Source organism: Carassius auratus, chromosome 7, assembly GCF_003368295.1.
Source record: "Carassius auratus strain Wakin chromosome 7, ASM336829v1, whole genome shotgun sequence".
NCBI classification, from domain to species: domain Eukaryota; kingdom Metazoa; phylum Chordata; class Actinopteri; order Cypriniformes; family Cyprinidae; genus Carassius; species Carassius auratus.
Window position 1 is genome coordinate 4130059 of NC_039249.1, and position 23071 is coordinate 4153129.

At 34.4% G+C, this 23071-nt stretch overlaps 1 protein-coding gene and 1 long non-coding RNA gene across 4 annotated transcripts in view; one reads left to right on the forward strand and one right to left on the reverse strand.

The window, feature by feature from the left end:
• The first annotated feature begins 2344 nt into the window (after positions 1–2344).
• The window catches only part of LOC113105566 (uncharacterized), a 68662-nt gene continuing 47935 nt past the window's right edge, over positions 2345–23071 (forward strand). Inside the window, exons 1-3 of one of the 3 annotated variants that reach the window (XR_003292381.1) lie at positions 2345–2431; positions 13822–13988; positions 22110–22174. This is a non-coding gene — a long non-coding RNA (uncharacterized LOC113105566). Of the gene's footprint in view, positions 2432–13821; positions 13992–22109; positions 22175–23071 lie in introns of those variants that run through there. The other 2 variants (XR_003292380.1, XR_003292379.1) reach the window with 2 other exon arrangements.
• The window catches only part of LOC113105565 (NT-3 growth factor receptor-like), a 119904-nt gene continuing 107952 nt past the window's right edge, over positions 11120–23071 (reverse strand). Inside the window, exons 14-17 of the mRNA XM_026266707.1 lie at positions 22465–22637; positions 18511–18754; positions 13782–13940; positions 11120–12509 (exon numbers count right to left, since the gene is read on the reverse strand). Coding sequence (XP_026122492.1) covers positions 12324–12509; positions 13782–13940; positions 18511–18754; positions 22465–22637 — 762 coding nt within the window. The 3' untranslated portion in view covers positions 11120–12323. The remainder of the gene's footprint in view (positions 12510–13781; positions 13941–18510; positions 18755–22464; positions 22638–23071) is intronic.

Sequence of the window (23071 nt, forward strand, 5' to 3'; positions counted from 1 at the left end):
GATTCAGTGAATGATATCACTGACAAATCCTTGTCTTTCAGTGGAGATTACCTTATAGTAACCTGAAAATCATTATCCTTGTCATTTGAATAACAGGATACTTTATATTTATAACAATATGTAATATAAAAAATATATCAATCAAATTAAAATACCATCTTTATTTATTTTTTTATTTTTTTCCAATTAGTTTTTGGCAGGCAACATATTTATTAAGAAACATTTGAAATACAAAGAAAATAAATGTAATGGGTAACCATATATATAACTCAGACTAAGAAAGAAATTGTCATAGTCCTTAAATGTATTTGTATTATTTTATGAGTTTAAGATATTTTACAATATGGAAAATGTCAGCATGAAAACATCTAATGTAGAAAGAACTTATAAATAAAAAATTGCAATGCAAAACAAAGACATTTTACAATACCAACAGCATGGTTACTGTCAGAAAAATAAAGAAATGTATCTCTCAGTGAAAAGTTTAAATCACATTTCATTAAAGGAGATGGATAACTTAAATTCTCCCGAAGGGAATGCACTGTATTCTGATTGCAACGATAAAATAAATGAAGCTAAGTCTATTCCTCAATTCTATTGGAAACATCAGCAAGGATGAAACATAATTATGCCATAAAAGTCATGTAAGTAGTCACATCAGATTGGCAGACGGCACTCCTTCACCTTAACTATAGTGATCTGAAAGACAGCAGACAGATTTATTTACTATGATATAATTAAATACTTGCCATATTTCAACATGCTGCTTCAAATGGAAAAATTTGCTTATGCCCCCAAATAGTGTAGGCACGGCATCTTCCACCAGGACCATTGTACTGTAATCAGCCAAACTCTGATCCCTGGAGATTGTCTCTATAATAAACTCATGGCAGTGCTTTATGATGACATCATGTGAAAGCCATGGAAATGTATCCTACCGGCCTTTCTTGTGTGGCAGTATATTCATTATAGATTATTTTTCATTCAATCTCCAGCATGAGAACATACTCTAACCACTAGGTCATGGCTCTGACAGGTTATATGACTGTTTGATATCAACATGATCAAAATGATGCAATCCAAGAACAATGCATTATCAAGGTGATGCAATGCATGATCAAGGCACGATCAAAGTCTTTAAGTTTCTAGACTTTTTGTCTTTCTAGACTGTTAGTCTCCCCACACCTACTAAAAGCCCAAGTTAGCTCACCTCCACTGCTACCATGCATTTGCAGCTCCCCGTATTACTATTCATGCTCAGATGAAAATAGAAAAGCGGCATTTTTATTAGCAGAATTGTTTTCATGCTGGAATCATTTATTCAGGTTTCTCTCGGAGAAAGAACACGAAAAAGTGCTTTAGCTCCAAGTCCTTATTTTAACCCCATCAAAGGAGGCCCATCTTGCTACGGTAGCTACAATGAAAGTAACTTACAAGCAGGAACCGCATGTGTATGTGAAAGAGTGCATTTAATGTTGCCTAATGACAGCGCTGCACACTGACCCTTCGAGTTTCAAGGTGAGAGGCCTCTGCCAGCTAAAGCATACGGTCCGCTCGTCTCACCGCTTCTGACAGCTCAGAGAGTGAGCTACAGAGAAGATCTACGGGATTCAGATGTTGCTCTGTTATCCAAACAACTTTTGTGGCACGCCGCCCACTCTCTTTGTCAAAGATGCAGTGTTTTGACAGAAATCCAAGGGAATGCTTGAAAAGACATTGGTGCATTGAATGATGCGCTGTCATTCTCACTACTGCAAAAGTGGGTGTGCGGGAAACTGCTGACTTTGTACAGCGTTCTTATTAATTTGTGCATTCGAAATATAAGACAATTCTAGTGGGGACAGAGTAAGTTTGTAATATACTGTGTATATTTAGTATCACATTTCACAGTTACACCGTTATGCATGTCAGAATAATGTACAGTAATGAATTTACAATTACTCAGGGATGCAAAGAGGTGAGATAATTATAGATTTAGTGGAATTATTGTTTTAGTGGGAATTTCTTGTGAAAGAATAAACTACAAGTAGGCTACATGTTTCAGTACATTTTTACATGATTTAAGGTGCACTCAGTTACAGACGTGAGAGAAGTAAAGACAGGTCTTGGAAAAAATAAATATTTAATAAATTACAATTAGGAAAGTTGTATAATATTTTATTTTGGGAAGCTTAATCACATAGAATACAGCACATAACTTTCACTTTTTTTTAAAATAAAAATGTAATATATTAACAGCTGCAATATTCATCACTGACAAGACTATGTAAAATATTTTAAATGTACTTTCACTGGCTATTAAAAACACATTTACTTTTCTTTTTTGTTTCATCCCGCTTAAAATGTCTAGGCCTATGTCTTATGTAGCCCCGCCCCTTTTCAGAACTAAGTTTGGTTGTCTGTGTTTCGTTTGCATTTCCACAGCTTGAAGGTAGGTTCGTATAAACGTGTAAATGAACCTTAGCGATGCTATCCACCTTATTTTGCAACACGCAAGTAAAGTTTGTATGTTTGTATATAGTATATTTATATACGTTTGTATATAGTCTTTGGCCATAGCCGTGTGGTTTGGCGCTGCTTGAATCAGTCAGTTGATTAACCGTGTCTGTAAGTTAATGAATTTCCAAAACGGATAATTTCGCTAAAAACTAATAAGTAACTAACTAATGTTTATATTTTATGAAGGAAACGTAAGCGTGTGTTTGCCAGTTTAAATCATGTCGCCACAATGCTAGGCTGTTGTGAGTGGTTGCCAAGGTGTAGCTCTGCGGTTGCTATGATGTTGTACAGTAAGTGGTTGTTAAGAAGTTCTGGGTGGTTACTATTCAAAAGAGACCATCCTTAAATCAGATTGAATCTCTAGGTGGCCTAAATACCTCTTTATACTCTGTAAAAATTATTTTATTGATTATCGAAGTATATTTCATAATAAAACACCATCTGTGAAAAAAAAAAAAAAAAAAAAAATCAGTGTTACTTGCAGTTTCTTTGTATTTATATGAAAACAATTAGCAATTTCTGAGTGAAAACTGTTTCACTACCAAAATGTTAGTGAAAAAAGAAAAAAAAAAACTAATAATCATTGGTTAAGACTATAGGATTTTTGCAGTCATTTTATCATAATCTATTATTATAGGGGTGGTGCTGGCGCAGTGGATAAGAAACATGCCTTTGGTGTGAGAGACCCGGGTTTGAATCCAATGTGTCCCTGAGCAAGACACTTAACCCCTAGTTGCTCTGGAGGCGTGCGACCTCTGACATATATAGCAATTGTAAGTTGCTTTGGATAAAAGTGTCAGCTAAATGTAAATGTAATGTAAATTTATAATCCAATGGTGGTTCAATTGGGAAAATATGTTAGGTACATTAGACTGATGCCCAAATTTATGATTTTAAATGTTAAAAAAACAGCATCCCTTTGAAAACAAGAATCTCATTCTGGAAAGGAAAATGCAAGATCCAATTTATCCTGCATCAGAATGTTAACACATGCATAATATATGTGAAAAAATGTTTTGGAGGTAAATACAGCAGTTGCTTACATGCTTGTAATCTCTGCATGCATCTCTGAAGGAGATCTTGACCTTCACACAGTATCCTGCGATTGACAGGCAACATAAAGTCAAGCCCAGCTAATTAGATTAAGAAACATAGATCCGTGCAGGCAGTGGATGTGACAGGAATATTTATAAATCTGCTATCCATGCCCTGCGAGATACACTGCATTCAGGGCTTCTATAAAGCACAGATTTGGCCACTTGAAAAGCTTTGAGTTAGATGCAATTAGTCAGGTTTGAATGTATGTGTATACTGATTGTGGGAATGCATAAAAATAGCATGTAAATGATTCATGTAAATGATATATCATTGAGGTTGCACAGAAAAATGGTTTCTGATCTCTGACAGATGTCTATTAGAATATGCTGGGGACACTTTCACATCAAATATGAAGCACTTGATGTAAGCTGTTCTGATAAGAGCATCAGCTAAATGCTTTAAATATAAAGGTAAATACATTCAGATAAATGTATAATTTAAAGAGCGCATCAGTTACTGTTTATGATGCAATCAAGCTGCCATATATATATTTTTTTTTGATCTTTAAATGACAGTTTAAAGACAGCAAAAATAATGTTGCATTTAACATATGGTTCAGTTTTTCATTGAACTTACACTATTAGAAAATAATGTGAGAATCATATTTATGAGCAAAACAGCTGTAGATATTTCAAATTCTCAGAGACACTTCATAATAAACCTACTTAATATCTTTAACAAACATTATTAGTTGTACTTGCTAAGGCACCGTTATTATCGCTGAAAATTCTTACTAAACAATGTACATTGAAAGTGTTAGAAATATCATCAGTCTTTGATTAATTTACTGAATAAAATGAAATATTGCACTTTTTGTTCTAATGTTTTGCAGTTACATAGTGTTCTGCCTTTTGAAATTTGATAAAATAGTGCTGCACATGGATTTGCAGCTTTGGAAGTTACCCGAAATCTGCCAATCAGATATATTACAGCATAATATATTATCAAGTCAGAAAGCAAAAGCAAACATAAAAGCATTATAACAGAGAAAAAAAGAAAGTGCAGCTTTTAAGCATGTAATTCAGCCCTGGTGTGTAATTGATGGAAAGTAGTCAGTAATAGCCATGAAGAACTTTTACATGAAATGACTGGAATGTTTGCTTTCCGCTCTGATCAAAAGCCAATTAAGTGATGCACACTTTGTATAAATTGTTTGTGGAGTTCAGATGTAAAGGGCACCATGCATCTGCCTGACAACTAATCATTATGTTTCCAATCTGAATTAAGCTGTGCTACTCTGTTGTCCAGGGCTAGGATGCAGCAAAACTGCTTCCAAACCTGTCAGACCAAATTTTGAAATCCTATTTATTTATACATATATACATATATATATATATATATATATATATATATATAATTTTTTTTTTTTTGTCAGAAGAGATGGCTAATGGAGAAAATTGCTATTTTTTGAACGATGTGTAGTGTACACTGTTAAAAAAAAAAAATCCACTAATACATTTTTCTATATTTCTAAATTTCAATGTAATTACAAAATCTCCCAGCTGGGTCCAGCGGGCCAAACTTACTGGAAAAACCATAACCCACTCTGGTCACTGGCTATCGATGGCAAGAAGCAAATCACAATTCACAGTTGTGACATGCTAAATGGTGCTAAATACACTGAAATAGTATTAAATTTAAGGCATTGTCATTCTTTTCAGCACAAACACGAATCTTATGTAGATTAGGCTCATTATCGTGTCTCATTCACAGAACTCTACGCTGTTTGTCTGGCGCAATTAGCATCATACTGCTGCCCACAGAAAGCAGGCGCTAAATGAAATGTAATGCTTATGTTTTCTATTGATCATGACAGCAGTAATTCATCAAAATGATGGAGAAGAGCGTGATATCCTGGTATATATCCATACTTTTCACCATTTTAAAGAGCCGAGTGACTCAGAACTGACTGACAACATCAGATGTGCAAAGTGCATTCAGCACATAATTGAGTGAATCTTGTGTGAAAACTTCACAAACAGTGTGTAAAAAAACAGAAGGCCATTGGTGGCTATTCATTAGTAAATTGAGCGTTTTCTTTATTTTTTCTTTATTTTTTTTTCTTTAGCAAAGAGAGCAATGATAAAATTAGAGATACAGTTAAAATTTACACACCTCAGCAATATAATCACCATTGGCTAGGTTTTTTATTTTATTAATTTTTTTACTTGCCAATAGTGTTGGGTATAATCCATTAGCAAGTATTTAGTTACTGTAATTTCATTACTTTTCTCTTGAAAATGGGATTACTTTTTATCCTGTAATTTATTTACAATTACTTCTGATGTTATTGTGTTAAATACTTTATAGACTATATAACAATTCTATATAAAACATTTTAATATTAAATTAAAATTCATGTTTATAATAAAACCTAGAGAGTTTTTAATAAAACCTAGAAAGAGTAATTGGAACAGTAATCTAATAACAGTGGTGAAGATGCAGTTAGTAGCTATTTATTATTTTTATTTAGAGCCACTTAACACTGCTTGCTATATATGATGTGTGTGTGTAATATGATCTGGAAGACTAACAACTACACTTAACAAACAAAATGTCTCAAACTAGTTTAAAAATATATCAGTACTGAACTTTTTCTTAGCCTCAAACACTTGTAAGCGAAATCTAACACTTTATTAGAAAATAGCTAACAATAGACATTATTTATTTGCATATGTGAGTGATTTACTCGCAATGTAGAGGGTTGATTTAAAATCTATTTTTAGCTAAATCAGATTTAAGTGTGAGCGAAAGCGTGCACATGAAAGGAGTTCCATTTGCAGGAGAAACTGGGTTGAAAGGTGATGGAGCACGGTTGTGTGTGCAGTAATGCGATGTTGCCGCAGTCCACACGTCCTCTTTTTAGATGGTACACACTCACACAGCAGACATGAAGTCGAGCTGTCAGACACACACAGCGGGCAAAGCCCCTGAGGGTTGCAGCCCTGGAGTGGAGCTCTCATCCTCAGTGCATTCTAATAAGCTCTCGGCAGCCTGGCTCTCTGCAAACCAAGGTTAATCTAGGTGTCAACACCTGTCGCCGGAATTGGATATTGCTCTGGGGTGACATGAGCAAGCACCACGAGTATGTACAGCTCCCCAACGTGACTCTTCCTTTGTTCCGGATTTCCATATTTGGATCAGTCACTGGATTGATTCAAAGAAAATTCTTTCTTTCCCTTCTTTTTTTTATTTACCAGTTCAAAATTTGGAGTCGGAGTTATGCTGAATAAATGTAACACTTGATTATGGTGCAACTGCGTGCAATAATTCAGAATATTCTGTCATCACTTATCTAGAGATAGTGTTTCTAAATAGGGTCGCTCTCTTGGGAGGAATTTTTTACCTGCCAAACGGAGCATTTAATATGACCGTAATATGTGTCGGGTGGTTACTTCTGGCAACGTTGTGCTTTACGTTGTTAACACTTGTCGCTATGCAATTGTGTTATCATTGCAGGGTTGAAGTGCAGACTTTTAGTTTTCATTACCTTTGATATGTCGCTCTGCTTTTAGCAATTTGTTTAGAAAAAAAAAAGCTGAAAATTTACTCTCCTCCAGGCCATCCAAGATGTAGGTCTTGGACTTTGTTTCTTCATCGGAACATATTTTGCAAAATTTGGCATTTTATCCTCTGCAGTGAATTGGTGCTGTCAGAATAAACAACATTAATTTCCCAGGTTAAAATTGTAAGGGCCTCATTTATAAAGTGTGCGTACATTCCGATTTGATCTTAGAGTGTGCATACGCTTAAATCCACGCCAAATGATCGTACATTTGTAAAAACTGCCTTTGATGTGGAAAAGTGCTTAGCATTACATCAGATTCTGAGCAAACATACCTTTTTTTTCCCTGTCAGAGTACTGCAGGTTTTTGGAAATGTAAGCTGTTCTTGCAGCTCGCTGTTCTAAATTAAAGGATTTGGATGACGACTGGTGATCTTTTATATGTTAATGACATCAATTAGGAGTCGTTTGAAACAATTCCATTGTGCTCAAGTTCAAGATCATTTGCGATTCATGGATTTCTCATCTGAAAGTGTGTTTTCTGTGCGTACATTGATTCTATGAATCACACATACGCATATTTGAGAAATGATCATACGATCAAATTTAGGATGGTTTCTGCACAACATTTTGTAAATGAAGCCCAGAGTCCCCAAGTTTTTAGGTCATCTATTTTATATATGTGCTCTTTTTTTTCCCCCATTGTAATGTCCTCATACTCACTTTTTAACATGTGAAAGAGGATTTTCATAAAGACACAGCAAGTAACATCCAAAAAGAACCATTTAGGACCATTAAGAGTCAGACTAAGCTAAAATGTATTTTGGCACTTTACTATCATAAGCTATACAGGAGAACTCGGGGATAAATAAAACACAAAGTGGTACAATTTACCCCACTGTCTGCTTGCCCAATATGAGAAACTCACTCAGACGAGATTCGATTTTTTTGGTCTAGAAAAGCTCTTAAACTCTCTCAAGGGTTATATGATTTTCATCACGTTATAGTAATATTTTAGCTAAAGAGGACAATCAGTTAAAATGGAGAATAAGTGCAGGCTTTCTATATTTTTGAAGTAGGCTGGAAAAGTGGTTAAATAGCTTTTAAGGCAATAGTTTTGGTAATTTGGCGGTGGTGTCATTTTTTATTTATTACTTTTATTTGAAGTTCATTTCAGTTTAATCTTAATATATTGTATGCATCTAATACTGGCTCCATACCTGTCATGATTCCATGAATAATAATCTACAGTGTTCTAATAAAGCAGAATAATATCTCAGATGTATTGCAGTGCACATTTGTGTTGCATTTATGAAGGCAATAGGGAATGTGGGTTTAGTTCTCAGTCTGTGCACCCTTAAGGGATTTAATACTGATACTCAAACAGCTGGGTTTCACAGTGTTTCCTGAAAATCCCCCTTCATTATGATAACACCATTGACAGAGAACATCTTCATCTGCCTGAAGCAATCACATAGACATGAGTGGCTCATATATACAGAGTTCCAGTCAGGGGTAGAGTATCAAATGCTATCACTTTAAAAGGCATACGGTCATCATGTGTGATAGAGAAATTATACAGTGGACAGAGTAATCTCTAATTGTCAATACAGTAGCCAATGTCCAGTCGAAACGGTGATGCTCAAATTATTACAGAACCTGGAAATACTTTTTACAAACTACAAGGCTTTTCTTCATCTCCCTTATTTTTTACTTTGTCATGCTAATAATGGGAAATATCATTATAAAATAAATGTTTTTCTCTAATACACAATGGCCACAATTAATGGCACCCTTTTATTGAATTATGTTTTAAACCTCCATTTGCCAGTTTAACAGGTCTACATTTTCTTCTATAATGCCTGATGAGGTTACAGAACACCTGACAAGAGATCAGAGACCATTCCTTCATCCAGAATCACTCCAGACCCTTTAGATTCCCAGCTTCTCCTCTTCAGTTCACTCCTCTCATTTTCCGAAGGGTTCAGGTCAGAGGACTGGAATGACTATAGCAGAAGCTTGGTTTTGAGCTCAGTGACCCATTTCTGGTTTGTTTTTGGATTATTGTACGGTCGGAAGATCCAAACGTGGCCCATTATAAAATTTCTAACAGAGTCAGTCACTTACTGATTTTTTATCTGTTGGTATTTGATAGAATCCATGATGCCATGTATTTAAACAAGATGTCTAGGACCTCCAGCAGAAATATAGGCCCACAACATCAAAAATACAGCAGTATATTTCATTGTACACATGGGTTACTTTTTTTTCCTCTGGTCACCAAACCCATCTTGAGTGTTTGCTACTAAAAAGCTAATTTTTTAGTTTCATCTGATCATAGAACCCAGTCCCATTTGAAGCTCCAGTCATGGCTCATAACTGAATATGCTTTAGTTTGTTTTTGAATGAAATAGGATAATTTTTCTTGTAACCCTCCCAAACAGCATGTGTTGATGTAGGTTCTGTTTGACTATTTTTAAAGGTTTTCTGAACCAGAGACTCAACTATTTTCTGCAATTCTCCAGCTGTGGTCCTTGGAGAGTATTTAGCTACTCAGACTCTCCTTCTCACCACACTTTAGGAGGATATAGACACATGTCCTGTTCCAGGCAGTTTTGTAACATTTTCTGTTGATTGGAAATTCTTAATTATTGCCCTGATGGTGGAAATGGGAATTTTCACTGCTCTAGCTCTTTTCTTAAAGCCACTTCACCAATTTGTGGAGCTCAATTATTTTTTGCTGCACATCAGAAATATATTATTTGGTTTCTCTCATTGTGATGGATGATTAAGGGCATTTGGCCTTTGTTTTCCCTCCTCTTTATATTTCTGTGAAACAGGAAGCCAGAGCTGGATGATTTCATGTTTATAATCACGCTGGAATGCTCAAAATTGTGAATATAAATGGGAATATACTTCAGAGATATTATACTCATAAGAATTTCTAGGGGTGCCATTAATTGTGTCCAACGAGTATTTGAGAGAATTTTTTTTTTTCATAATGATATTTCCCCCCTTTATAAATTCTTATTATCCAATGAAAGGATACATTTTTGAGAATTTTTTAAATAAAAGACCAAAAGGATTAACAATGCAGATACATTTTCAAAGCCTCCTTTGATCATATTTACCAAGGGTGCCAATATTTTTGGCCAAGACTGTATATAGTACATATATATATATATATATATATATATATATATATATATATATATATATATATATATATATATATATAATTATAGAATTCTGGTTAATTGTGTTTAAAATGTGCTTAATCATTGTCAAAAAACATATTCAAAATGCAAAATATCTTATTAGACCTATAAACAGGCTTACTTTTTTTTAGAAAAACAAAAAAGCTAATTTGTAACTCATAATTTTTTTGTGAAATATGACCTGGATATGTTTCATGAGAAGCCGCATTGCACACGTTAAATTGTTCAGATTGCTAATAGGCATCAAAAGTGTGGACACATAAAGCATAATGAAATGTAGTAATTGCGTAATCTGCAACATTACATTTACAGCATACAGTTTTTCCATCACAGGCGTATGAGCATATTTTACATTTAATGGTTTAATGATGTGATTATGGTTAATTGTTAAGCCTGACAACCATGCAGCCATTGCATATGGCATCAGTTTGCATATGAATAAACTAAATGCCCTGCTGAATACATTACATGATTTGCCCATTCTACATATTTAAAACGGACTCTTTTATAATAAGGAATTATATTGCTGAATATCTTTCAAAGAAACGGCCACATTAAAATATGTTAGGACCCAAATGCTTTTTCCTTAGTTCATTTCTTGCTAGCCAGCAAGCCACTACAGTGTATGGCACTGAAGTTAAAATGCTTATGGTGGCCACAAATGATTAGATTTCACTCTGCATAGCCTCAAGAGCAAAAGACAGGGCATATCCAGCAGTTACAATGAATTTCATGACAGCCAGAGTCAAAACTAGCTAGGTTATGCTAAACGCCTAAACGCAACGAACAGGAAAGACTTGATTTGACAAGGTTCTGATATTTATTTAATACTTAATCTAAACATACATTTTAATATGTAATTTGCAAATGTGGTACTGCAAAGAGGCAAGAGAATCTGTTGACATCAAAAAGATTTGGTGTCGTATCGACAAACATCTCAGAGAAACGGCCCCTGGGATAACATAGAACTGTTTAGCTACAGACAACAACATGGAATCATTAACTTTAGATGCAATGGCATTGATATTTATCAAACGCTATGAAGATTGCGAAACATCGATTCAAACAGCTGTCATTTTAGGATCTCAGTGACTTTGAACCTACAGTTTAGTTCTAGTTTGACCACATTCAGATTTGGTTATCAGAAAAGTCTGGCAGCATGGTTACAGACTAGACTCAGCCATGATGCATTGCCCTCCAACAATATTAGAGACCCTGTATTATTAATGAGCCGCCAAGTGCTCATTTTAAGATACTGTATGATATTTATGTTCTCTCCAGGCTGACCCTTTCTAAAGAGTGTCGAAAAAGAAATTAAAACACATAAAAAAAAATAAAAATAAGTTAACAGGCTGACATGAATATAAATTTACACTATATAGCCTACAATCACGTACAATGAAAATATATCAATGTTTTAGTATTCTAAAGATTCCAAGTTGAAGGAAGAAAATCATAAGAGAAAAGGATGCTGACCGCAGCATCTGCAAAATAATCGAAACCTAATAAGACTTTCTTCACAAAATCCCAGCTGTTAAAGCAGAGCAGAACCAAAGAGTCCGTCTTGATAAAATAATATATCAACAGCACTAAACATGACAGGCACCCATACTTTACCTTCAAAATGAAAGAAAATAAATAAAAAATATATATTCATATATGTGTGTATATATGCTTATAAAATAAAACACTGAAACTCATCATTTCTCAAACACAGTGCCTTTCACATTCTGCTTTCGCCATCACTTTTTAGGAAATTTTTTTTGTCTTTGTAGAATAATTCTGTACACTATATACTGTAAACAAAATGTAAAAGTTTGCTTTTAAATATTTTTTTTTTAACTTTTCTGTATACCCAGTGTATCGAAAAAAAGTGTTGCAGGCACTTAAAGTCCATCTCCGACGTGTTGGTGTTTTTACAGTGGAGCTCCGACGTGGGGAAAAGGGCTTGTTTGGTTATTCCTGGATTGTGTTGGATTCTGGTGAGAGCCGTCGCATCAGTCTCAGCCGAGGATGTCCAAGTAGACAGGCTTGGCTTTTCCCAGAGTGTAAAGGACTTTCTGAATGTCTTTGATGTTCAGTCTTTGTTGCGGTTCTCTTTGCCAGCAGCCTAACATGAGGTCGTACACCTCCTTAGGACACAGGCGAGGCCTGTCTAGAACCCGACCTTGGGTAATGCATTCAATGACCTAAAAAAAGAGAGAGACTGAAATGAGCAAATGTGTGCAATTGATTTAGAGGTGGTCTGTTTACTTTTTTATGCTATTTCAGTCAAATAGAACTCATGTTGCACACTGTGACTTTATTGGTTTGAGATTCAATCTGATACAGCAACGTTGGTTGAAACAATGTTGGGATTTTGACTCTCTTATTTGTCCCGTTCCCATAATTTACTCACACTAAACTCCCAATTGATTTGTATTAGCATTCTAATCTATAATATTAGGCATAAAAATATTTAGCACACATACTACCATTCAAATGTTTGGAGACTGTAAAAAAAAGTTTAAATAAGGCTGCATTTTTTTCTGATCAAACATGACAGTACAATTATGAAATATTATTATAATTTCAAATAAATGTTTATTTAATATATTTCAAAATGTTATTAAATCCTGTGATGAAATCTGATCTTTACTGCATGTTGAGTGTCACATACTGATAAGGTGCTAAAGAAACATTTATTTTTGTGATGAAAACAGTTGTGCTGCGTAATATTTTAGTGGAAACCAGGATTAATTTTTCCCAGGAAAATTTTATGCATCCTTGCTAAATAAAAGTATGTTAAAATATTTATATATATATATATATATATTACAGAACCTAAATTTTTGAATGGTAATGCATTGTTTACAATTATTTTTAATTAGACTGAACTGTTTTTTTTATTTCATATAAATTATTTAAATAATACAAACTATTTAAAAATAAGTGGTATATAATAGTTAAATATATAAAAAATATATTTATTTTTTTAAATATAACACATAGGGCAAGATACAACTATTTGGAAATCTGGAATTTGAGGGTGCAAAAAAAAGTAAAAAAATATTTTTCAAAATATTGCTACAAATATACCCGTGCTACTTATGACTGGTTTTTGTACTTCAGGGTCACACACTGTATATAGAGAGACTATGAGAGCCTGAATATGAATATGAGCTTTACATAATGTAAAACAAGACTGACAAATTCACAAGAAACGGATATATAATTCAGACTTTGGACCTATTCTACCTTTTTAAACAGCCCTCGTGTCAGTTAACGAGATCTGATTTCCTAAAATACTTTCTAGGTAGACATCTCACAAGGTTATCTAGCCGAGCTGTGTGTGTGTGGTGAGATGTGAGCTTCTAACCTGATCTCCGACAGCATTAAACCCTGCCTGTAGAGAGCACACTCGTGTTCTAAACATGTCATATTCACATTGATGTTCTATCAATGGTTTTGACAACATTTACCTCATTATTGGATAACTGAAACCATGGCTGTTTCCCATAGGTGAAGATCTCCCACATAATGACTCCGAAGCTCCATACATCGCTCTCAGTGGAGAACTTCCTGTACATGATGCTCTCTGGAGGCATCCAGCGTATGGGCAACATGGTGTGACCTCCCACCTACAAGAAAGATTACACATCAAGCATCGCTCACAAACATCTTACGTGGTATGGATGACATTTAGCTCTTTTTCTAAACAAGTGAACAGCTTAGTCTATTAGTTTAGATCTGACTGGTTATCAAAAGCTCTTTTGGCGAACTAAAAAGATGTATGCACTGCAACAGTTTTGATCTTGCTTGGCATTCTAGAAATTCTGAATATATAATAATGAGATATACATTCTATAGTTTAAAGATTCACATCAGTGTATTACTTTCAGCTTTTGCAGTCCCTGATAAACTAAGACACTTGTTGCAGAAGTTGTGAGTTGCGCAATCAGTGTCCTCTGGGAGTTTTCAGAGGCTGACTTTGAACAAAAAACAGCTTCACATATTTTCTATGAAAAAAAAAGTTTAAACGGTTTTGGAGCTGCAATTCATCACAAAAATAAAACCACGGATTCTGATTAGCTATAATGCAAGATTATGTACTCTGTCAATTATAGAACACTTTAGTGAGTTAAAGGAGAGATCATACAATGTGTGCTTTCTGAAGTCATTTTTATTACCGGTTGCTGTGTGTAGTTTCAGTAAGTTCAAGCAGAGTGTTCACTGTTGAGGAGGAAAGAGATACTGTTGTGTGTGAGGCAGTGCATTAGTGCAATGAACTCTGCAGTAGCGTGATGAACAGACCCTACCGAGGGCATGAAAGAGCATGTACACCAACGAGAATGAATACTGTAAATATATACAACCGTTTAAATATTTGGGGTCAGTAATAATAAAATAAAAAAAAACTTAATACTTCAATTTATTAAGGCTGCATTAAATTAATCAAAAATGACACTAAAGACTTTTAAATTGTTACATAAAAAAAATTATAAATAATAAATATTCTTTCACATTTTTTATTCATCAGAGTGTTCTGGAAAAAAATATCGCCATTACCAGAAAATATAAAGCAGCACATGTTTATATATCAATAAATATATAAGTATGTATATAAATGTAATAAGAATAAATATTTCTTGAGGAGCAAATCAGCATTTGGAATGTTTCTGAAGTATCAACACCACATCAAAGTAATGATGCAGAAAATTTTGCTTTGCATAAAAGAAATAAATTACATTTTGAAATATATTCAAATAGAAAACAAATAGAAAACAGTTCTATAAAATTGTAATAATATTTCACAATATTACTGTTTGTCTAAAAATATTGTAAAAATCCTAACTAGGTGTATGTAAACACATATCTTTTAACACTCTGCAAAACTCATCATGATTAAAAAAATAATAATAATTTTGATTTACTTTTTACATTTCGCACATTTTATATTTTTACACACTGATTATCCTGATCCAATATGTTAAACACAAATGTAACAAAAATAGATAAAACAAGGACATAAGATGACTATTAAACATAAAAATAAAAATTTTATTCACTTTATTAATACCAATGATTTATTCCTCCACTATTTGAGGCAAATTGACTGAACAATAATGCATTAATTGTGCTTGCACTCAGCTCGATTAAAATGGGCTATTTTCAAATCTATTTCTTATTCACGTCAATTCCACTTCATTCATCAAGTTGTGCCAGCAGGAAATGTCCACGGGACTGCCGGGTGTTGCTGGAGCCCTTCCAGCTCAGCGTGAAATTCTCTTTGTAATTACTATTCCCTCTGTTGTGTGCCGTTACATTGATCCTACTTCCGGCTGGCAGAGAGCAGACTAATGGATGTCTACCTCCACATTAGGAATTAGCCATGTTCCTGTGACTACTCTCTGCTATGTATTGTCAATAACTTATTGCAACCTTTTCAGCCTAAACGTGTCTGTGTTTATTTGTATTTTAGCTGTTCTTATTGCAGGTGATAGTCGGGAGAGGATGCAAAATCAAGGGGCAAACAGGAAGTTCCTAATATCTTTACTTTCTCTGCAGCGAGACATGAATGCATAACATTATGAATTGTATACTGACAATATTTCATAAAACAATGATGCATGAAATCACTTGTGCACTGTGGTTGGACATAGACTTGTTTAACGCACACTGTCCTCATTCTCACACTATGCGGACATGTCTGTAACATTTTAAACATTAACAAAATACTGTATGAAGTATGAACACTGCAAAAAAGCGTATGTCTGTATTTTGGTCTTGTTTTGAGTCAAAATGTCTAAATTCTTAAAGCAAGATGCATTTCCTAGATCAGCAAAATGACAAGATACTTAGTATTGCTTCTTGGTGGGGTGGGGAATCAACAAATAACAAATACTGTTTTGTTACTCTTTTTTTTTTTTTTTTGCGGTGAAATAATTTCCTGTAATCAGAAATCATTGCCGTTTCTCATATAAACTCTAATATGTTCTCTTTTCAGAAAAAAAGGATGCAAACTCTTTAATTCCATACCCTAGGTATGTAGTGAAATAAAAATCTGATTTTTTTCATATCAGTTCACTGCAGTACCCCTGTGAGACCATGTCATTTGTGAAATTATTTTTATTTTTTTGCATGCAAATGTGTTTTACTAAAAAATAAATCTGAAAGTGTAGCTAATTAAAAACATCAATAGGTTCTGTCATTTCTAGTAATCAGCAAGTTTTATCTATAAAAACCTGAAAGAATAGAGTCATGGTTGTTGACTGTTAAATTCAAATCTGAATTGATTTATTGATGCAGTATAAGTAGGATTAAGAAGGATTAAAAAATATAATTAACTGATTTTATTACTGAGAAATGCTATTTCAAATGGTATTACTGGATCAATTCATGTGGATTGCTAATTGCTCATTCAAATGAGCTGAGTTACAGTGATCTTAATAATAGGCTTGCAGGAGACTCACACATGTCCCGGCCCTTAAATCATGTACATTTCTTTTAAATTCCAAATTAAGACGAGCAACTAAAATTCGTTAAGCAATCATTCAAACCACTATCCACTGTATCAATTTGGGCTTTGTGGTTGGGACTGGAGCAATTAGCTTGGCAGTTTGAAAATTGACGAGCCCATTAGACAATAAAAGACTGAAAGGGGAAAATTAAGAATCTCTCTGCTGATTGACCATATTTCCATTCCGTCAGCATGGTGTGCGTTTCAGGAAGAAGGCAACATGTTTTTTTGCTTTATCTTGGTATATTTTGGCTAGTCTGTGGCTCAGCAGTAGAGGGTTAGATTGGATTATGGGTATGAAGAGCAAAGCAGCATGGTGGAGAAGGGATTACAACCCCACTAGAGCTACTCTCTGGGCATTTACTGTATGCATAGTAACGGGAAGCAGATTCATGCAACCATGACTGATAACGGATTTCTCCAACCATTTAAAACACTTGGCTGAATTTCAAGTAAAAACGGACCTTTAGAAAGAAGAGTTAGAAAGAAAACCTTTCCTATATGTGATGACATGTAAATTCTTGAGTGGTTTATTTACAGGGTGTTAAAAACCCAAATGACAGGGCGACCTGTATATTTCACTTGTTTATAGCGTGTAATCGGCTATTTGTGGTGAAGAAAACCCAAGAAGACAGCTTAGACAACTTTCTGTACAACAATCGGAGGCTCTAAACCGAGTTGTCAAAAACATCTCATGCAAAAAGATACTCAGCAGGCCATTAGGTGACAGGACGTCGATGTGCCACTTATAACATCTTGACGAAGGCGGTTGAATTGGTCACTGATGACAGTACCTCGATCTCTCTTCCAGTCATGCTCCATTCCTGTGGCCAGACACTCGAGCCCCAGAAGACAACAAACGTCAATATGACTCGCCATGTGTGGATTACGTGCTTGGCAGGATCCTCTATTTATAATCACTTGACACAGTGAACGTGTCCAATGCGGTAATAATTTCGTAATCTCTCCGCTTTTTCAATATCGCAGACTGTGCGTAAGCTTGTGTATGTGCGGCTGATAAAGATGTTTCTAGCCTTCAGCTTACGACTGCCTTGAATACAAAGACTCACTCCACAATCCAATTTCTCAGTGGAATAGTTTGCTGTCCTTGGCATTTAGCTCGATCTAATAGGTTGCTGCTGTTGGCACAAATAAAGGAAAATCATATTTGGAATATTTATAGATTGGGATTGTAAATGGAAAACATTTTATTTTTTTAAACAACAGACTTTATGTTGTGTTCTGGTCGTTTTGACCTGGAGGGGATATTTATTTTTCACAGATTTAGATTTGTAAAAATTTTAAATAAATAAAAAATAATTATTTTTGGAACAGAGTGATTTTTGTCCTCATTGATGAGAACTTATGTACCTTAATTGTTGAGTCATTGTTGCCAAAATTATCCATATATAATCCTTTTTTTACCTAACAACTAGGGTGCATAAGATCAGATTGAATTCAAGATTGGTAATTAATATAGCTTTGCAAGCAGTTTTTAAAAGGCTTTTAATTTTTTGACTGGGAACACCAAATTCAATAGATTTCATAATAAAATTGGACCCCAGTGACTTTCCTTTCATGGACAAAAATACTTTTAAATATTCCTATAATTTTGGTCCAGAAGTGCATATAGAAAGCACTGTACCTACAATGATGCTTTTTGACCTTTAAAAAATGGTAATGATACTTACTCGATAGTAATCTGAGCTGTAGATGTCCCTGGACATCCCGAAGTCTCCAATTTTCACGAGCAGGCCGTTACCCACGAGGCAGTTGCGGGTGGCCAGGTCACGGTGCACAAAATGCTGGGAGGACAGGTAGACCATGCCTGCCGCTATCTGTGTAGCGATATGAAGCATCTGCGAGAGACCAAGTTCCCCATTAGACTGCATCGGTTGGCCATCCACGAGGATCATGGCATCCGGACCATGGGCTCTGAAATGTGGGAAGAAAGACGTATTGGTTATACTTGTTAGTCTTGGCAGTAATTGTCCTTCACTGCTGAGCTTCGTCCAGGTTTGCAATTACTTGCGTTTAGGATTCGAGCAGGGAAAATTGATTAGAGATCAATGTAAAAGGGCACAGGGTCAAAGTGTTCAAACGTACCGCCTTTTTGCCCCATAAAATAATTCCCTCTCTAATCCTTTAATCCTGTAAAGCTGTCCAATTCGAAGTGAGTAAATTAAGGCAAAGAACAATTTGCTTTGACTTCAACTGCCTGGTGAAATAAAATCATCTATTCAGTTAACTTTTTAGATTTTTCTCTTCACTCAGGGAAAAGTATTTTTGTCTGATTGCGGCAGCATTTGCATGAGGTGACTGTTCAAAAGGGCTCGACTGTAATTTGTGCATCTCTCCTGGTCAGTGCCTCTTCAGCAGTGTTTAACTGTATGTAAAAACACTGTTTCAAAGATTTGATTTCTCAAGAGGTAATTCCGGTGGAGCCACTTAAGTCAGAGTATTTTGGAAAACGTGTATTTAATTGTAAAATTCCTTGTGAGGAACTACAATACCCATAATCTAAAGAAAGAGATACCAACCAGTTACCGTTAAAACAGATTGATACAATTTAATTATTTATTTATTTAAAAAAAAAAAAAAATTATGGTCACAAAGGCTTGATGTTTGATCAAAAATACAATAAAACATTAATATTGCAAATTTTATTACAATTTAAAATAACAGTTTTTGTTGTTGTTGTTTTTATATGTTTTAAAACACACAAAAAACATGTTTCCTGTGATGTGAAGCTGAATTTTCAACATCATTACTTGTCACATGATCCTTCAGAAAAAATTTGAATATGCTTATTTTCTTATTATCATCAATGTTGAAAATGGTTATTCTGCTTATTATTTTCAACCTAGGCCTACTGGAAATACGTGACTCTATATAAATTCCTGATTAACTAAAAAAAAAAAAAAAAAAAAAAAAAACTTACCTATATGTACAAATCACTGCAATTTCCAGTTAAAATGAACTCTAGAGGCAGTAAAACACCAAAGTCGTGTGGTAATTTAACTGCATCCGAATCCACATCTCTGAGTTATGAGAAGAAATCGATTCAAAATTCAATGTTTAATACCTTTTTGACCACTGCCGAACACCATATGATAACTGTTGTACTTCAATCTAATTTTCATGCATATTTACTTCTGAAATGCTGGAAAGTATTTAGAAGAACAATACTTTGTAACTACTCCACCACAGAAAGAGAAGAAAAGAATATTCAAAATGGGTCTTTATTATGGCAGCAGCAGGTATGCAATGCAATTTTTAAATGCGTATTATATACAGTTATATATATAACTATATGAAGCATATGAATGGGTCTGTACGATTATGACATAAATCATAATTGTCAATTATTCCCTTAAAATTGTAATTGCGATTATTAATTACGGTTATCACAATTTACATTGAATAATGTTACGTTGCTTAAAGCAACTGCATGCCGTATTTTTTATTTGAAAATAAACAAGCTCAAAAGTGAAAACACTATCTGAAAAACGTTGTGCTTTTCTATAGCATTAAGCCTCAATTGTCAACTATACATCAGATTGGTTTCTTCTTTAAATTATAAAAAAGTACAAATATGAATGGTATTATAAAGTTAAACAAAAATTTAAATAATAGGGAAAAACCCTTAAGATAACACGTAGAAGGAAAAAAAAATGCATCTTAAGCATGCAGAATAACATAAGTGAACTTGAACAATTAATTGCAGCTTTAAACGATTACGTAATCGTGGCATCCATAATTGTAATCTTGATTAGAAATTGTGCAGCCCTATTGTCAATTCTTCCACATGTACAGCACATACATACAATGATGTACTTTGACTTATCTAATATGCTTTACCTACGTTCTCGCTAAATCTCTTAAATTCAACACACATATCATCTGCATAAAGCTTAACTGGAGTCTGCTGCCAAAATCCTTTTGCTGTCCATGAAAATCAACCAGACTTGTATCATTGCAGCTTTTCTAAAAAGAATTTCATCATTTTTTCTTTTTTTTTTCTTTTTTTCTTGAAATGCAAGTCCGGCCATCTGCATAAGTGTAAGAAAAAATTCTCTCACTATACAAAAGAATAATTTATTATCATCACCTATCACTTTGCTCCCACAAGACAATCATCTCACTCCAGTTCTCTATCTGCCTTTATATTTTCACAGTTCACCCCTGCAAATTACAATTCATGTGGCCTCGATCCACCTTGTGATGTGCATACAATAAAGTTCAAACATGAGCTGAATCTTGTGTCTCAAAACCTCCTGAGCTGTTTCAGTATACATGGACAGCTGTCTACATAAACGGCATCGAAATGAAACTTCATAATTGATTGATTTGAGCAGTAACCTAATGTGTCTCATATTTGAAATGGTGAAATTAAACATTTTTAAATATATATCACTACTTCCCATCAGTAAATCTATCAGATCTCTTTAATATCTGAATTACAGGAATGACGTGAACCAGAGAACAAAAAGTCTTATATCTTCAGAAGAGATCTCGGTAATGATTGAAACTGCTAATGGATCAAATTATCTTGGCAATGCTGTTAATCATAAATCTCTGTGTCCATTTTTATTTATCCTAAAGGATTTTAAGAAAAACATATTTTAGACAAAGTTGGTTCCTCAATAAAAAAAATTACAGAACTCAATTAAGTCTACTGGGCTAAATGAGAGGAATAAAATTTCCCTCTGGATTGGATCTGTCCACCGTATTACATGAAACTTTGTATTACTTGTAGCAACGTGTGATAAAATGATATCATTCATGTAGGAAACATGATATTCCCTACAATTCTGGCCAAAATTAGGCATTTTAGGAGCTAGAATAATTTCACTACCTAAAATTTCAGACAGCCTTTGCTTAAGGGAGTGCATAGTATTATAGGATAATCCTATAATTCCAGCCCAGACTCATTGGAAATATATGCCTGTGGCAAAATTTCTGCAAAATGATATTGTCACTTCTTGCATGTTTTGCAACACTTTTTAGAGAAATTGTCCAGTGATTAATTATAGACGTGTGCCTGGCAACTTTTAATTAGTTTGGGTGTTGTACATATGATGACAACGTTCAATGAGTGGAACTGAAAGGTTAATAGTCTTATCACTTTTATCACTTTTTGAAAAAAAAAAAAAAGACCATCTACTCTTAATCCTACCCTTAACCTAACCTAACCTAACCTAACCTAGTGTTATCAAGTTATCAGAGATAAAAACGCATTTGCTGAATCAACCTTTGAGCTGTTTTATCACAACTTGTGTTTTCACAGGGCTGACCTGCAAGTGAAATACTGTACCAGGTGATCTACCAAGCAAGTTTACTACATTATAAAAGCCATACTGTACATATATGCTTATGTGATGCAAACATCAAAATGTATTAGTTTACAAATCATGTGCTTTAGTACAAGCATTTTGAGGTCATAACATATTTTATTAATCAATAATCTGCCCTCATAATCATAATTTGTTAGAAAAAGAATAATAGTTGTTGGCGTATTACTATATCTAGTGTTAATTTCATCTGAAAACGGCAGTGAATTAATTTGTAGGTACATTTTTGGAGGCACGTTTTTCCATAGAGCCTGTGCTTTATATTTCCCGCTGAAATCCCAATAAAAATACCTCAGAAATTTATTGAGGTCTCCATGCTTCATGTACTCAAACACCATGATGAGAGGGTCGTCGTCCACACACACGCCATAGAACTTCACAATGTGCTCGTGCTGGAGGTTGGTGAGGAGCTCGGCCTCCCGTTGAAAGTCTTTTCTGGCAGTCAGGGTGGGATCTTTGAGAGTCTGAGAAACAGAAAGTATGTTCACTCTAGGAGATGTACAGACAAGAGCGAATGCACGGTGGAGGGAGGGATGCCACGTTTTTACTGAAGTCGTCCTCTGAGCAAGGAGAAATGAGATGGAGGTTAAACTAATATGTCTAATTGCATTTCAGGATGTCTGCCATAAGCTGAAATGAGACAAAAACATACAACAAAAGGCCATAGCATGAATTCTCCAAAGAAAAGTGGTGCAATGATGCAACTTGCATAAACTATTTCATGTTAAAGGCTAAGTTAATCGGGGAGTTTTCAAATAAAAGAATGTCTTATTATTTAGATTTTTATTTTCAACATTTTTAGGTGCCATTTTTAATTGCATTTGCTAAAAGCAGTTACCATTATGGTAAAGATTTGTATTTTATTTTATAAAATATTTATTTATTAATTTTGTTGTTG